General features: G+C 42.0%; 3 protein-coding genes across 11 annotated transcripts in view; 1 reads left to right on the plus strand and 2 right to left on the minus strand.

Annotated features, from left to right (window-relative positions):
• The first annotated feature begins 86 nt into the window (after window positions 1-86).
• On the plus strand, window positions 87-3,280 carry LOC139411393 (trafficking protein particle complex subunit 2-like protein). Of its 2 annotated transcripts, none has more exons than XM_071157698.1 (5): window positions 87-216; window positions 866-1,038; window positions 1,132-1,219; window positions 1,308-1,387; window positions 1,477-3,280. In XM_071157698.1, the coding sequence occupies exons 1-5, from the start codon at window positions 184-186 to the stop codon at window positions 1,520-1,522; spliced, it is 420 nt and encodes a 139-aa protein (XP_071013799.1). In that variant the 5' UTR covers window positions 87-183; the 3' UTR covers window positions 1,523-3,280. The 2 variants fall into 2 exon arrangements, with proteins under 2 accessions (XP_071013799.1, XP_071013800.1); XM_071157699.1 differs by having other exon boundaries at window positions 147-216; window positions 902-1,038.
• Window positions 1,618-4,651, minus strand: LOC139411389 (embryonic polyadenylate-binding protein 2-B-like). Of its 2 annotated transcripts, none has more exons than XM_071157686.1 (6): window positions 4,328-4,651; window positions 3,704-3,800; window positions 3,265-3,335; window positions 3,019-3,125; window positions 2,769-2,856; window positions 1,618-2,620 (listed from the first exon to the last, which is right to left on the minus strand). In XM_071157686.1, exons 1-6 carry the CDS (start codon window positions 4,394-4,396, stop codon window positions 2,300-2,302), a joined length of 753 nt encoding a protein of 250 aa, XP_071013787.1. In that variant the 5' UTR covers window positions 4,397-4,651; the 3' UTR covers window positions 1,618-2,299. The 2 variants fall into 2 exon arrangements, with proteins under 2 accessions (XP_071013787.1, XP_071013788.1); XM_071157687.1 differs by having other exon boundaries at window positions 1,879-2,620; window positions 3,265-3,332; window positions 4,328-4,540.
• Window positions 4,652-14,894: 10,243 nt separating this feature from the next.
• The window catches only part of LOC139411384 (protein CBFA2T3-like), a 58,091-nt gene continuing 56,117 nt past the window's right edge, over window positions 14,895-16,868 (minus strand). For all 7 annotated transcript variants that reach the window (XM_071157675.1, XM_071157677.1, XM_071157674.1 and 4 more), the window contains exon 12: window positions 14,895-16,151. In XM_071157675.1, the coding sequence (XP_071013776.1) occupies window positions 15,801-16,151 (351 nt within the window). In that variant the 3' untranslated portion in view covers window positions 14,895-15,800. The remainder of the gene's footprint in view (window positions 16,152-16,868) is intronic.

Below are 16,868 nucleotides of genomic sequence, written 5' to 3' on the forward strand. Positions count from 1 at the left end.
ACTTGCGCATATTCAATTGGGTTTAGCTGACTTTACTACGCGATGTTGACACGCTTAAAAACACAAGTCCCGTTATTTTCCATGAACAGTTACACAAAATTACGGGAGAAGTTGAAGTTATCTGGCTTGTCTTTAGCTAGCACACACAGTCACGTGATACGTTTTGGCAGGCATAATTCCAAGATGGCGGTCTGTATAGCTGTCATCGCTAAAGAGGTAAAATGAAACAAGAATGATATTTACATCGACATTTGATGGAATGTAATTTGCATCTATTTTTTATGTACTAGCCTCCAATGGGAAAGGGGGATACCTAGTCAGTTGTACAACTGAATGCATTCAACTGAATCGTGTCTTCCGCATTTAACCCAACCCCTCTACGAACCTGAGTGGTGACTGTGATGCTATAAGGCTAGGTAGTAGCTTGCCAGCTGGGCTAACTAGTTAGTTAGCTAAATTGAGTATGGTTTATTTAGAACTGACTAGCTAGTTAGTAGCCTATGTCGTAGAGTTTACTTGAGAGATAAGCATACAATAATAATGCATCAAGTCAGACTTCAGATTAAAGGTTCAGACGAAGCTCGCTATTCGTATTCAATTGATATGCAGATCAGTGCTGTTCTTCAATATTGGTCCAAACCAAAGGTTGAGTTTTTTTAAATTCTAGCCCAACACACCCAATGTTAACAAAGTAGCTCATCATTAAGCCCTCGGGTGTGTTATTGGGCTGGAACAAAAGATTGCACACCCTCAACCTGTGGTCCAGCACCATATACATTCTATCTGCAAGTATTTGGCCCGGTTAACTTTTATGAATTGAGGTTTTATTATGAAGGTTACACTAATTAATTCTCTATTCTGTTAGAATTATCCTCTGTTCATCCGAAGTGTACCCGTACAGAATGAACTGAAGTTCCACTACACGGTGCATACCTCTCTGGATGTGGTGGAAGAGAAGATTTCAGCAGTCGGCAAAGCAATGGCAGACCAGAGAGAGCTTTACCTTGGGTTGCTGTACCCAACGGAGGACTACAAAGTGTATCCTCATTTGATAAAATGGTATAGTACACTTCTGTCTGCATCATACAATTTGATAGAAAAATTATGTATACTCCTTTACCGACATACCAGATATGGCTATGTGACAAACTCTAAGGTGAAGTTTGTCATTGTCGTGGACTCATCAAACACATCTCTGCGAGACAATGAGATTAGAAGTGTAAGTCAACCCCTGACTCTGTATGTTTCTCTTAATGGCTTGCAGGGGATCTGGTTGATTAAACTACTTGAGTTATTCTTTCCTTCAGATGTTCAGAAAGCTACACAACTCATTTACTGATGTGATGTGCAACCCATTCTACAATCCTGGAGACACCATTCAGTCTAAGTAAGCTACCCCCACTACACTGTTACTTATGTAATGGTGTATATCAAAATTGCTATAATCATTGTGATTTCCACCTTTTTTTCCTCCAGGGCCTTTGACAGCATTGTGTCTGCAATGATGGTGCAAGCTAGCTGATATTGTCCTCCCGAACATCTGTACATAATTTCCAGAAACCCTTTACATGTTGCCTCGTGTATAACAGTGAAATAAACTGTCCATCAGAACCTCCATTTCAAATAAGCACTCAAGTGTAATTCATTTATTCATTTCTAAAGCAAAAGATGGTTGACAAATTATATACAGCGATAAACATTGCTTCAAGTACATAGCAACCACTCAGTCGCTCAAACTGCCAATTGCATGTCAATATAGTTACAAAAGAAAGCCAATCACACCCCAAATGTTATCATTTGTGTTTGGTGTTTTACAACAACTATACTTACAAGCTCGATAGCCACACCAACAGTGAGTGTGATCTGATCAAAACATCCTTAAAAAAAAAAAAAAGTTTCTGACATGGCAAATGGCTGTGCATTCAAAAAGTTATTGGGGTAAATAATGGCACAGAAACTGCTCAAGAAATAAAACACCACCATAGGCACAATCTTTAACCGTATTAAGCAGCAAACCAAGGCTGGCCTCATCCATTTCCCCTACAATAAGAGGACAAAATGGCCATTGCAAAGTCTCTTGTTAGGATTAAGTTGCAATAACTTTTTATAGAGACAGTTAACAAAAGTTGCCATATGAATTAATTCAATGAGGTTGAAATCTGCTTTTCTCTCGATTTCTGCCCATTAACATGCATTGAAAATAATTTGCAAATGAGTCGAGTAGAGACGAGCAAGACACGATTTCCTGAAATTCTCATTCCATGTTGATATCAAACAATAACTTGAATCCAGACGTGATTCAGTAGTGTTGCTGCGGGTGCATGTGTCCACTGTGCCCCGGCCCAGAGTGGTCAGTGGGTGGGGTTATGAGAAGAAGGCATGGGTGCCGTTTAGGGCCCTGCTCACGGTGCTCAGGAACCCCCCAGTGTCTCTTCCCAGCTGGGGGCCCGTAGGGGTGTGGTGAGACTGACCTGGCAGGGCCAGTATTGTAGCGGAACCTGCCTTGTTGATACCCATTGTATCTGGGTGGGTGGAAACCTCGCCCCCTGGATCGAGCACCTCTGTGAATCCCCCTGTCTGTGGTGCTGATTCCTGGCATGTTGGTCCTTTTAGGCAATACCTGCAATGCAAAGGCCAAAGAAAATACCTACTAAAAGACCTGGAATCATAATTAACAGGGAAACTTAATTCTGCTCAATTTATTCAAGAATGTGCAACTTTATCAAGTGTGTTTTGAGTTTAGAATTCAGGTTTCCCTTCCTACTAACCTTTATGACTCTGTCTCTGAATACCGTCTCATCCAGGCTCATGGCAGTCTGCACTGAGTCCCTGTCATGGAACTCAATATATGCAAAACTGGGAGAAAGAAAGTCGTTAACAGTTTGAGTATGTGATTGTGTATAAGTTAACAGAACATACAAAATGTCCAAGAAACAAATAAAATGGTGCATAAACCATGTAATTGGACTTGGCATTGAAACTGAGGTCCCACATGATGGGATGGATAGTTAACCTCACCCCTTGGGATGGCCAGAGAATTTGTCACAAAGGATGGTTACTCTGTTGACAGGACCACAGCCATTGAAATGGATCTCCAACTCATCTGCAGTGGCACCATACTCCACCTGTTTAATGTCCATAAAATATCATGAGTCTATGCATGAGGACCCTCGGTTACTGTGTGGATATCGTATCAAATATGAATTGTGTATAACTTGACATGAATGCTAAATGTAGACATTAATTTAAAAAAATAAACCTTACATTTCCCACATAGACAGATCTGTTGTCAGCATCTATCCTTTCCTCATGGGTCATTGTATAGAACATTCCTGCTGTTTTGAACAGAAGAGAACACTGGAGCATATTGCACAGGACAGAAATTGAAAGACATCAAACACAAAGCAACTAATTACAACACCACCAAGAGGAACTGAGGACTAGTTAGATATATTTATCAAGAGGAGTTTGCAAGACGACAGCCCCATTCCGTCAGAGGAAGGGATAACCTGAAATAGAGGCTGCCGGGCCTTGGGCAATGATAAAACCCTTCTGGAACGCTGCGGCTCACTGCTCGTCTCATTGGGCAATGATGAGGCTCATGTGAGCCACACCGTGTCAGGCCAGCCCAGCAGATGGGCTCAGGTGTGGGCCAGCTGGCTAGGCTGAACAGGAGCTGGAGCTCAGCTGAACAGGAGCTCACCTGCCTGGATCTGTCTCTCTGTTGCCTCATACTGCACTGCTCTCAGCCGCTCCTCCTCCTCCATCTCTTGCACCCGTGCCTTGATGGCTTCAAGCTCCTATATGCAATGGGAAATGCCAAAACATCTGAAATACGCATTGTCATAGGGGTAGTGTAGGAATATGCAGTATGAAACCATTAAAAAAAAAACAACTTTCAGACAACATAAAAACATGTCTGAAATGTATGAGATAAGAACGCCTTGAAGTTTCGGATGCCTAGCATCTCAAGTGGCCTATTTGAACAGCTGTTTTAAGTTGTTGTTTGAGGATGCAATTATATTGTTGTTCAGAACCACACTTGCTGCTGCCACATTACGCAGGCGCGCCCCAGTGGATGGATATATTGTGGCAAGATAATGCAGTTTAAACCTACAAACTGTCATATCAATCAGGTAACATAAGTAGAACATAGACGTAGCATATGTGCTGCAGTAATAATACAATAGGCTACCTGGAATATCATTTGACCCTACGTTATGTAGCCTACAATCAATTGCGCATTCAAGAAAAAAAAAACAGTAGGCTAGCCTGCAATTTGTATCACGCAAGGCCAAATACAATTATCTCATGTTTTCTTACATACCGGGTCCTCCATGTAATGATCTCCCGTGAGCTCGCCTTCTATGTACATATCTTGCCTTTGCTCCGCCATATTCAGTGCTCAACAGCAGACACCAAACCCATGCCCGCAGACGCCACTTCAATCCCGCGACGTCGCTCTCTTGTAGCCAGTCCAGTGTAGAAGACTCCAATGCAATCGATGTTTTTTTTTAATCACTTCTCCGATTTGAATAAGGTTAATAAATGTAGCCTATATACGGAAGTTTGTTTGGATTAAATAAAAATATCTTCCCGCGGACGGAATCTACCCACGCCCTTGTCAATAGTGGTTGCTTACCTGTCTGTCAAATATGACGAGAGGGAATGTCAATTAATTGTCACCTGTCTGTGCATCACATGGTTGTGGGCTTGCCCCATCAGTAGTTGGATTGGCATTTTATGAAAATAAATCTATATGGTATAATTTTATTTTCATATATGCAAATAAATGCATTCTCGTGTGGTTTCAATGTGAACTGCTATTGATTACAATGTCAGGATAAGGGGACTTGTCCAAATGCTGCCCATACCTCATGCTGCCCGTACACAACTGTCCCCCTCTATGGACTATGTGAAATATAATGTAAATAACAGTAGAAAGCCTGTTGTGGTCTTTGTCTATGGTTTACGTTAATCTTAACCAAACGGTTGTCCAAACGGTCTGATACTCCTTCCATTTCAATATTATCGCTTGCACAGTGCTCCTTGGGATGTTTAAAGCTTGGGAAATCTTTTTGTATCCAAATCCGGCTTTAAACTTCTTCACAACAGTATCTCGGACCTGCCTGGTGTGTTCCTTGTTCTTCATGATGCTCTCTGCGCTTTTAACGGACCTCTGAGACTATCACAGTGCAGGTGCATTTATACGGAGACTTGATTACATACTTCCACTTCATGATTGTGTCCCACTTGTTTTTGATTCTTCACAAAAAAATACAGTTTTATATCTTTATGTTTGAAGCCTGAAATGTGGCAAAAGGTCGCAAAGTTCAAGGGGGCCGAATACCTTACGCAAGGCACTGTATGCTGAGCACTTGTTGGCTGCTTTTCCTTCACTCTGCAGTCCAACTCATCCCAAACCATCTCAATTGGGTTGAAGTCGGGTGATTGTGTAGGACAGGTCATTTGATGCAGCACTCCATCACTCTTCTTCTTGGTCAAATAGCCCTTACACAGCCTGGAGGTGTGTTGCGTCATTGTCCTGTTGAAAAACAAATGATAGTCCCACAAAGTGCTAACCAGATTGGGTATCGCTGCAGAATGCTGTAGTAGACCTGCTGGTTAAGTGTGCCTTGAATTCTAAATAAATCACTGACAGTGTCACCAGCAAAGCACCCCCACACCATCACACCTCTTCCTACATGCTTCAGGGTAGGAACCACACATTCGGAGATCATCCGTTCACCTACTCTGCGTCTCACAAAGACACAGCGGATGGAACCAAAAATCGCAAATTTGGACTCATCAGACCAAAGGACAGATTTCCACCGATCTAATGTCCATTGCTCACGTTTCTTGGCCCAAGCAAGTCTTTCCTTCTTATTGGTGTCCTTTAGTAGTGGTTTCTTTGCAGCAATTCAACCATGAAGGACTGATTCATGCTGATTCACACTCATCTCAACAGTTGAGATGTGTCTGTTACTTGAACATTGTGAAGCATTTATTTGGGCTGCAATTTCTGAGGCTGATAACTCTAATGAACTTATCCTCTGCAGCAGAGGTAACTGCGTCTTCCTTTCATGTGGCGGTCCTCATGAAAGCCAGTTTCATCATAGTGCTTGATGGTTTTTGCGACTGCACTTGAGAAAACTTTAAAAGTTCTTGAAATGTTCCAGATTGACTGACCTTCATGTCTTAAAGTAATGATGGACTGTCGTTTCCCTTTGCTTATTTGAGCTGTTCTTGCCATTATATGGACCTGGTCTTTTACCAAATAGGGCTATCTTCTGTATACCAACCCTACCTTGTCACAACACAACTGATTGGCTCAAACACATTAAGAAGGAAAGAAATTCCACAAATTAACATTTAGCAAGGCACACCTGTTAATTCAAATGTATTCCAACTTCATGAAGTTGGTTGAGAGAATGCCAAGAGCGTGCAAACTGTCATGGCAAAGGGTGGCTACTTTAAAGAACCTCAAATATAAAATATATTTTGATTTGTTTAACACTTTTTTGGTTACTACATGATTCCATATGTGTTATTTCATTGTTTGGATGTCTTCACTATTATTCTACAATGGAGAAATTGGTCAAAAATTGAATTTAAAAAACCTTGAATGAGTAGGTGTGTCCAAACTTTTGACTGGTACTGTATATACACTACCGTTCAGAAGTGTCACGTTCTGACCTTAGTTCCTTTGTTTTATCTTTGTTTTTGTATGGTCAGGGTGTGAGTTGGGGTGGGCAGTCTATGTTTGTTTTCTATGTTGGTTTTTGTGTTCGGCCTAGTATGGTTCTCAATCAGAGGCAGGTGTCGTTAGCTGTCTCTGATTGAGAATCATACTTAGGTAGCCTTTTTCCACCTGGCTTTTGTGGGTGTTTGTTTCCATGTGAGTGTTTGGGCCACACGGTACTGTTTCGGTTTTGTAAATTCACGTCATCGTTTATTGTTTTGATTCAGTGTTCAGTGCTTTCTTTAATTAAAATCATCATGAACACTTACCACGCTGCGAAAACCTTACACCTTACAAGAAGTTTGGGGTCACTTAGAAATCTCATTGTTTTTGAAAGAAAAGCCGTTTTTTTTGTCCATTTAAAATAACATCAAATTGATCAGAAATACAGTGTAGACATTAATGTTGTATATGACTTTTGTAGCTGGAAACGGCAGATTTTTTATGGAATATCTACATAAGCGTGCAGAGGCCCAGCAACCATCACTCCTGTGTTCCAATGGCACGTTGTCTTAGCTAATCCAAGTTTATCATTTTAAAATGCTAATTGATCATGACAACCCTTTTGCAATTATATTAGCACAGCTGAAAACTGTTGTTCTGATTAAAATAGCAATCAAACTAACCGTCTATAGACTAGTTGAGTATCTGGAGCATCAGCATTTGTGGGTTTGATTACAGGCTCAAAATTGTTAGAAACAAAGACCTTTCTTCTGAAACTCATCAGTCTATTCTTGTTCTGAGAAATGAAGGCTATTCCATGCGAGAAATTGGCAAGTAACTGAAGATCTCGTACAACGCTGTGTACTTCACCCTTCACAGAGCAGCGTACACTGGCTCTAAACAGAATGGAAAGACGAGTGGGAGGCCCCGGTGCACAAATGAGCAAGAAGACAAGTACATTAGAGTGTCTAGTTTGAGAAACAGACGCCTCACAAGTCCTCAATTGGCAGCTTTATTAAATAGTACCCGCAAAACACCAGTCTCATCGTCAACAGTGAAGAGGCGACTCCGGGATGCTGGCCTTCTAGGCAGAGTTGCAAAGAAAAAGCCATATCTCAGGCTGGCCAATAAAAATAAAAGATTAAGATGGGCAAAAGAACACAGACACTGGACAGAGGAACTCTGCCTAGAAGGCCAGCATCCCAGAGTTGCCTCTTCACTGTTGACGTTGAGACTGGTGTTTTGTGGGTACTATTTAATGAAGCTGCCAGTTGAGGACTTGTGAGGCATCTGTCATTTGCCCGGTACAGTTGAAACCGTGATTAATCCATGAAGAGCACACTTCTCCAGTGTGCCAGTGGCCATCGAAGGTAATTATTTGCCCACTTAAGACGGTTACGACGCCGGACTGCAGTCAGGTCCAGACCTTGTGGAGGACGATAAGCACACAGATGAGCTTCCCTGAGAGGGTTTCTGACAGATTATCCAGAAATTCCTTGGTTGTGCAAACCTAGTTTCATCAGCAGGTCCACGGGGCTGGTCCAATTGCACGCTCTGTCAAAACTTGAGACATCTATTGCATTGATTTGTGTGACAAAACTGCACATATTAGTGACTTTTTATTGTCCCCAGCACAAGGTGCACCTGTTTAATGATTGTGCTGTTTAATCAGCTTCTTGATATGCTACACCTGTCAGGTGGATGGATTATCTTGGCAAAGGAGAAATGCTCACTAACAGGGATATAAACAAAATTGCACAACATTTGATAGACATACAGTGGGGCAAAAAAGTATTTAGTCAGCCACCAATTGTGCAAGTTCTCCCACTTAAAAAGATGAGAGGCCTGTAATTTTCATCATAGGTACACGTCAACTATGACAGACAAAATGAGAAAATCACATTTTAGGATTTGTAATGAATTCATTTGCAAATTATGGTGGAAAATAAGTATTTGGTCACCTACAAACAAGCAAGATTTCTGGCTCTCACAGACCTGTAACTTCTTCTTTAAGAGGCTCCTCTGTCCTCCACTCGTTACCTGTATTAATGGCACCTGTTTGAACTTGTTATCAGTATAAAAGACACCTGTCCACAACCTTATACAGTCACACTCCAAACTCCACTATGGCCAAGACCAAAGAGCTGTCAAAGGACACCAGAAACAAAATTGTAGACCTGCACCAGGCTGGGAAGACTGAATCTGCAATAGGTAAGCAGCTTGGTTTGAAGAAATCAACTGTGGGAGCAATTATTAGGAAATGGAAGACATACAAGACCACTGATAATCTCCCTCGATCTGGGGCTCCACGCAAGATCTCACCCCGTGGGGTCAAAATGATCACAAGAACGGTGAGCAAAAATACCAGAACCACACGGGGGGACCTAGTGAATGACCTGCAGAGAGCTGGGACTAAAGTAACAAAGCCTACCACCAGTAACACACTACGCCACCAGGGACTCCTGCAGTGCCAGACGTGTTCCCCTGCTTAAGCCAGTACATGTCCAGGCCTGTCTGAAGTTTGCTAGAGAGCATTTGGATGATCCAGAAGAAGATTGGGAGAATGTCATATGGTCAGATGAAACCAAAATATAACTTTTTGGTAAAAACTCAACTCGTCGTGTTTGGAGGACAAATAATGCTGAGTTGCATCCAAAGAACACCATACCTACTGTGAAGCATGGAGGTGGAAACATCATGCTTTGGGGCTGTTTTTCTGCAAAGGGACCAGGACGACTGACCCGTGTAAAGGAATGAATGAATGGGGCCATGTATTGTGAGATTTTGAGTGAAAACCTCCTTCCATCAGCAAGGGCATTGAAGATGAAACGTGGCTGGGTCTTTCAGCATGACAATGATCCCAAACACACTGCTCGGGCAACGAAGGAGTGGCTTCGTAAGAAGCATTTCAAGGTCCTGGAGTGGCCTAGCCAGTCTCCAGATCTCAACCCCATAGAAAATCTTAGGAGGGAGTTGAAAGTCTGTGTTGCCCAGCAACAGCCCCAAAACATCACTGCTCTAGAGGAGATCTGCATGGAGGAATGGGCCAAAATACCAGCAACAGTGTGTGAAAACCTTGTGAAGACTTACAGAAAACGTTTGACCTCTGTCATTGCCAACAAACGGTATATAACAAAGTTTTGAGATAAACTTTTGTTATTGACCAAATACTTAAGTTTCCACCATAATTTGCAAATAAATTCATAAAAAATCATACCATGTGATTTTCTGGATTTTTTCTCTCATTTTGTCTGTCATAGTTGAAGTGTACCTATGATGAAAATTACAGGCCTCTCTCATCTTTTTAAGTGGGAGAACTTGCACAATTGGTGGCTGACTAAATACTTTTTTGCCCCACTGTAAGCTTATTGTGGGTAAGGAACATTTCTGGGATCTTAAAACATGGGACCAACACTTTACATGTTGCGTTTATATTTCTGTTCAGTGTATTTACATTTTGTTGACTCCAATGCAGTTCCTGGTCGCAACCCCGACTTTGAATACCCCTACGCCAAAATACGATTTTCCAACTTACCTGTGCAGCAGTATTTCATTATGACATTGAAATAAGGATCTTTGACTCAGAAAATCAGGAAATATGTTTGATATTTCATTTCATTTTTAATTACGCAGTTACATAGCTCAACACAGACAATAACCTGAATTAGAATGTTTACAGCTTCACACATCCAACATAGCGCACAGTTAAAGAAGGGGAATAGCAAAAAGGGAAGGAAAGCATGCAATAAATAAATAAAATCAGAATGAAATTCTTCTGGCACAGTTCACTTCATCTAAAGAATGGTAATAGAACCCTTAAAGAGGAAAATACATTTTTCTTCAAAGCGCCAACCTTTCCTACAGAAACATTTTTTTTCTGTAATAATGTATTGCACAATACAGTATATAATGCTTCCCTACACATATAAAACCAAGTCTTTGTTTGTCTTGAAGTAATAATGTAACAAAAAAAAAAAAAACACTTTCATCCCTACCATGGCTTGGGGAGACCAAGAGCTGTATCCACTTTTGCCATCTCAGCTTTGTATCAGTGCGGGCTTTACAGGGCAATCAATCGCTAAAATCAGATGAGCCAGGAAACTCCATTGACAGAAAGGTGGTAAATGGTTAGGGAGAGGCTGATGCCAACATGCTAGTATTTGCCATCAAAAACACAGAATTTGCCCTCTTCATGTATGCTGTAATAAAAACCTAAAGAGATAAGAAAGTGGTCTGTATGTGTGAATGAATGACAGTCTTTATCTATATATAAGAGGCAAAGACCTCCAGGCTATGTAGATTTTACATCAGAGGCAGGAACAGTCCTCCTAATACCCCATTATGACATGAGTCATCACAGGGCATGAATGAAATAGAACACTCCACACACAGTTGGTCTTCCATTATTCCATGTCCAGAACGTGAATCCTTTCCTCAGAGCCCATACCACTTTAGGAACCTTGTTGACCTTGTCTGGCCATAAAAAAAGAGAATTAGTTGTCTTTCTCTCCAGTGGGTCACACAGAACAGGAACTCAGCATGCTAACTCTACTTGAGCTGTCCTTTCAGTGACAGCTTACATGGCCAAATGTCCAACAGCATCAACCCCTGTATAGACCTGCCCAAAGAACATGTGCCCCAATGCTGGGCTAAAGAAGTGACAGCAGAGAAAGAGAGAGATGGTGTGATAGATATTACAAACACACATTATTTTTTTTTGGTCAATAAAAATAGTATTTGCCACAAGTTGTGACAAATGAAAGAGTTATTGTGTTTCAGGGTTGATTCGCAGACAAGCAAAGCACACAGAGAGCATTAAAGGATAATGTGTATTGAAATGTCGTCAAAACCTACGGTAATGTTGTGGATAATATGGTGGGTGAGTTCACTCTGTATTTCCCTCTCAGTGCACTGCTACATCTTTAGAATTCTCTGCCATTATTCTGACTGAGATGTTTCATTAAAGCTCTGAAGGTTCAAGTAGTTTGTACAGAGAAACTGTGAAAAGAGAAAAACAAGTACACACACACACACACACACACACCATGCATTTATTCCGTCTGTAAGCAAGGCTTAGGAAGAAAACTCAAAGCAATCATTACGCATTCCGGAGATGTTTCTGTAGTCTTATCTGAGGCATTAGATATGTAGAAACAAGCGCTTTGATTGCTTGAATAAATAATCTACAAATCTCCACCTTCACAGATGCGTTGGTTGTTTGTTTTTGTCTTGTGCTTTGAGCATGTGTTTATTTCAGACACTTTGGTTAACAGGTATAGTTGGCCTCAAGCCTCCTTATTTCTGGTCTTACTCGACACAATTTCAAAATCCACCGCCGTGCAGAAATACTTTGGTCTGTGCTTTTATTTGTTGTGGACTACAAATGGCATGTAATGGTTTTACGTTCAGCTTGGGGATGGAAGGAATTACTGTATATCGAACCCTGGACAGTGTTGTGTACGCAGAGAGTCCTAGAATCAAAATCATCTGAGTGTCACTATTTCTGACTGACAAGAGGTTGAGGTGCGAAAATATACACATTGCAAAGTAATCAGTATTAGACCTTTCGGGTTTGTTTCCTATTTGCTCTGATGTTTGTGTGAGTTTGCATGTCTGCTCGCAGCCCTGCTCCCAAAGCTCAGTGACCTCTCCCAGTCATGTGCTGCAGGGTCACAGGAGGTAGCTTGTGGTGGGTCAGGAGACAGGAGGGATGTTCAGGTGGGGGTTAAAGAGCAGAGGGTTGAAGAGGTTTAGAAACACAAACAGGCTGAAGTCATTTCAATACACCGGTAATAACATACGACACACATATACACGCAGATGCAGGGTACCTCGCAGCTTATCACACTTGAACGATTTATATATTACTTTTTGATACTGACATATAGGAAAATAGATCATGTACATATGTGATAAATTAAACAACACTGTCAATGCTAATTGACATCTAATCGTTTCTGCGTCAATATGTCACTCTGGGTTTTAAATGTGAAAGAGCCTGGCAGACCATACTTGTAACAGTAGAACATAAAACAACACAAGAGCTTGGTTCATTTTAGAGTTATGTGGCCAATTGGTTCGGGATTATTAGATCATTCATTTTAACATGGCAGGTACAGTCCCTATTTAATGCTATGTTTGAAAGCCATTTGAGCCTGTAATTCTAATTTAATGATGTTTTAACTTATAGCTTGTGATGACATTACTGTATGAGATGGCATTCCTCCTTGTTAGCCTGTGATTGTGAAGACATCTGTTCCAACTCTCCCAGGTTCTGAGTCCTTTTTGCCTTGCTAGGATCCTAAAGCTACACGAGGAAAAAATGACTGAGACTGCATCGTCACAAACTAATCTATGGACAGAGTAAGAAAAAATAACCAGTGGAAAGGATTGGCCAGTATCATGGTTAGGTTAAGCTTCAGACTTCCAGACCAGTGTGTTGGCTTTTTTTTTGAGGGCAGCCCACAGGGTTTTCAGTGTGGCCCACTGCAGTGGCACTTCAGCCCAATGGATGGCAATGTTTCACACAGATACAGATAGCTTTTTGGGCACAAGTTCTTGCGTTCTGAATCCAATATCCAGAGTAGTGGAGTAATTTAGCCTCATGCTAGGACGCTTTTAGAATCAATGTGTGATAAGCCTCTCTTTCTCCTCTTTAAAACCATCATCTTGGGCCTGTCATGAGAGCTATAGCTGGCTCCTCTTGAAGGGAGTCAGTGGAGTACGCTGCCATCAATCATAGGGGGAGCTATAAGAACTGTGACTCCAGAAGAAAACCACTATCGCTGCCAACATCCCTCCTCATAACATATTTTTGAGATTACACACTCAACAGATTTTGCTAATCTGGTAGAAAAGAAGGATTTATGAGAAATGAAAATTCCTTTGATTAAAAAATGAACTGGAAAGAAATCATATTCTGGACATTGTACATTACTTTCAAGGTTTCTGTTATTTGGCAAACACATTTTTGGACCTCTTTAAATACTATGTACATTCACATTAAGTTACTGATGTTATTTTAAATATATTTATATGTATCTATATTATATGACCCCCTATGGGTAGTTGCTGAGGTTCCACCCAGTAGCTGAATTCTCTTCATATTGCACCTCTGTCCTCTCACTGTCTTACAATGCGAGCAATATAAAATATTCTACAAGAGGATTTTCTTTTCATTGATAAAGATACAACAAATTGAACGATAAGTACAACATGGGGTTTTCTCTCCTAGAGTCTTTGCTCCTGCTTCAATGTTTTGTCCAAACTTAAAAAGAAGAAAAGTCCCTCTTTCTGAAAACGCACAAGGGCAGCACAGGTGGACACCAGAGACAGAGACACATATTTTTTTTATCGAGAAACAAAGAAAGGAATATCTACAAGCAGGTTTGATCCCTTCCCAGATATCTGCTCAGAGGTTATGTCCAAAGGGGGTAGGGTTGACAGAGGAACGAGAGAGTTTTAGGGAGGAACATACGGGAAAGTGGGGGGGAGGTAGAAAGAGAGAGAGAAGAGAACTGAGTCTACACCGCTTATGAGGCTCGTTAGTCTGTTTGTCATGCTTTGGAAAAAGAGGGTGAAAAGGTACGACTCACTGAAATGTATCCTCTTGATAGAGTTGAAAAAAAAACATAATTAGGAACAAAAGTCTTGTCCGTACTGTACAATGCTTGCTTGGACAGGTTCTCAGTTTTTTTGAGGTTATTTTTGGCAGTTCCAATGCCTTTCATCTTCTTTTTGAGGCCAAGTAGCTGCTTCTTTGTCCATTCCGTTGCCATTTACATAAATCACTGTCACATTCAGTGGTTCGTCCTTCCATTTCAATTGTCTATTGTGGCAGGCGTTTCAAATGTTTGCTCTGGATTTCTCTCTCTGTGGATCACTGTGGGTATTTTCAGGCTGACAGAGGCCAGCTACAGTACACTCAATATAGAGTTTTAGTGTGACTCCTGTTGTTGCTCTACAGGCTTTATCTCCCAGAGCTTTGCTGCTGAGGAGGTGAAGTTGCTTGCGTTTGGTTACAAGATGAGTGCTTCTCCTTGTCTCTTAGTAACTTTGGCAGTGTAATAAAAAGGTTTGGATCATGTTTTTTCCCTTCTTTGAATTCATTTGGGTTCACATCGGTACAGAGAGGTGAGTCCGGTGTCATTTTCTTGGCTCGCTAGCAAGGTAGTTCACTTTTTTATTAAAGTTATTTCTCTTCTTCTTATTTGTTTAGAATATTTGGACTTTTCTTTGTCTTCCTTAAAGCCCCAAAATGAATCATTAGATAAATAATTAGCCGTATTATGGAAGAGTTTCTTAGGGGGCAAAAAAAATCGCACCATGAGTGTATCTTATCCCCTCTCCTACATCAGAACAGGGGTTTCCGGACTGGTGTCTGGCTTCTTAGATAGGGGACCTCAATCAGGACATGTCCATGGCCCAGTACACAGAGGAGCCTGTTCTATAGACGCATCTATCTATCCATCTCTCAGAGGTCTGGGCTGTTAGTGCACATGCTGGGGGTTAAGAGTCATCCCACTCCTGCTGCGTTAAAGGGAAATCCTCTCCAAGTGCTAAATTCAGATATCTCTTCTTCACAATAAGTGTGGTACCATAACGGGTCTCATGCAATGCAAGCCCCCGACATACACAGCATTGACTGGGCTTATGTTACTGAGGCCACGTGCTGGTCTGGCATATAACAATGCTTATCTTCACACGACAGTGTCAGAGTTCAATAACCAAGTCTGGTGTGTTTTTTTGTTGTTGTAATAGATAGGAAGTTCTGCTTCTGCATGGGTTTATCTTGAGCATACAGTAAAGTAAGCCCTAGCCATGCTAAACACAACAGTGGACCCCTTGACCAGTTTCGAGTTTGACAGAGAGAAAGTCTGTGCGGCTGAGAGACAGTCAGAACGATTTTTGGGGGGAGGTTGAGGAGTTGAGAAAACGAGGCCTTCGGGTAGCTACGAAGTAGTCAACGGTGCAGTATTCACGGTAGGACCACTACAGATGCCGTACAAAAGAAGGAAAGGGTGCAGTGCGATCGATGGAGATTCCTCTGTTCATTAGGATGGATGGCAGCTGTACTGTAGCATCAGTGGGAGTGACTGGGCGTGGCAGGGCGGGGTCAGCGAGAGGTGGCGTCCAGCAGTGCAGGGGTCGCTGGGGTGGTGGAGCGTGAGGCACTGCTGGAGCTAGCCTCCTTAGGACTCCCGGAGAGACTGCCTCCCCCACCACCGCTGGTCTGGCCGGGCAGGGAGAGTGGACCAGGGGGGGTGCTCTCTGAGTGTGTAGGGGGTGCGCTGGAGGAGGGGGTGCCCAGAGGAACACTACTGCCCCCGGGGAGGCCCTGTAGACCCTGGCCACAGACGTGGTGGTGCTTCTCCCAGTCTTTGTGCTGGCAGAAGGAGCCGCAGTAGCGTGCCGTGTTGCAGCCGCTGCACGTCTCACTGGCCTTGCGTCCACAGTTCCAGCAGCTCTGGAGAGACAGTGGGAAGAAGGCATAGAGTTGATAAAATAAATCTCTGGTCGTCAACCTGTTATATTATTATACAAATATCATTGTTACCACTTATCAAATACTGTCATGCTATCAACAGGTGAGTTATTTAATTTTATGGGCAACATATTCCCACATTTATTGTCTGGGGCTACAAATGTCCCAAACCACTAGGTGGACTGTCCTGTCTTGTCCTGTCCTGTCTTCTCCTGTGCTGGCCCTGACACTGTTACTCCAACCATCCGCTTGTGAATGATGTTATTCAGACAGGCGGCTGGAGTCAATCTTTACTAATGAAATGAAAACATGGTGTTGACTCAGACCAGGTGCAGCCAGCTGTGGCTCACATTAACACCACAACCAGACAGTGTCCTGTTTAAGATATACACATTCTGTGCAGAATATGGGATTTTGATAGAGAACTGATAGGTTAAACACTTCTCCAGGCACTGTGAAAATCTGTTGCTCTGTGCAGAACCTGTCTGTGTAGCTCGAACACACACACATTGTATTTAGGACTCTGGCTTGTATAGAACTGGTGAATTAGCTTACTGAGATGCGAATGCTGGTGGTGGGGGGGGGCATGTTATGAAGTGTGTGTGACAGTAAGTAATGTGAAGAGAAGGTGTGTGTAAAATGTCTATTTTGAGGAAGTGTTACTGTGAGGTCTAAAATAAATGGGTTAGCTGTGTGACA

Source organism: Oncorhynchus clarkii, chromosome 6 (genome assembly GCF_045791955.1).
Source record: "Oncorhynchus clarkii lewisi isolate Uvic-CL-2024 chromosome 6, UVic_Ocla_1.0, whole genome shotgun sequence".
Classification (NCBI taxonomy): Eukaryota; Metazoa; Chordata; class Actinopteri; order Salmoniformes; family Salmonidae; genus Oncorhynchus; species Oncorhynchus clarkii.

What these genes read in the sequence shown, in the direction of transcription:
- LOC139411393 (XM_071157698.1), top strand. Translation starts at nt 184, where the DNA reads ATGGCGGTCTGTATAGCTGTCATCGCTAAAGAG. An exon ending in CCAACGGAGGACTACAAAGT is followed by an intron (nt 1,039 to 1,131) that starts GTATCCTCATTT and finishes CCGACATACCAG; the next exon opens with ATATGGCTATGTGACAAACT. An exon ending in GGAGACACCATTCAGTCTAA is followed by an intron (nt 1,388 to 1,476) that starts GTAAGCTACCCC and finishes TTTTTCCTCCAG; the next exon opens with GGCCTTTGACAGCATTGTGT.
- LOC139411389 (XM_071157686.1), bottom strand. Translation starts at nt 4,396, where the DNA reads ATGGCGGAGCAAAGGCAAGATATGTACATAGAAGGCGAGCTCACGGGA. An exon ending in ATCATTACATGGAGGACCCG is followed by an intron (nt 3,801 to 4,327) that starts GTATGTAAGAAA and finishes CATTGCATATAG; the next exon opens with GAGCTTGAAGCCATCAAGGC. An exon ending in TTCTCTGGCCATCCCAAGGG is followed by an intron (nt 2,857 to 3,018) that starts GTGAGGTTAACT and finishes TCTTTCTCCCAG; the next exon opens with TTTTGCATATATTGAGTTCC.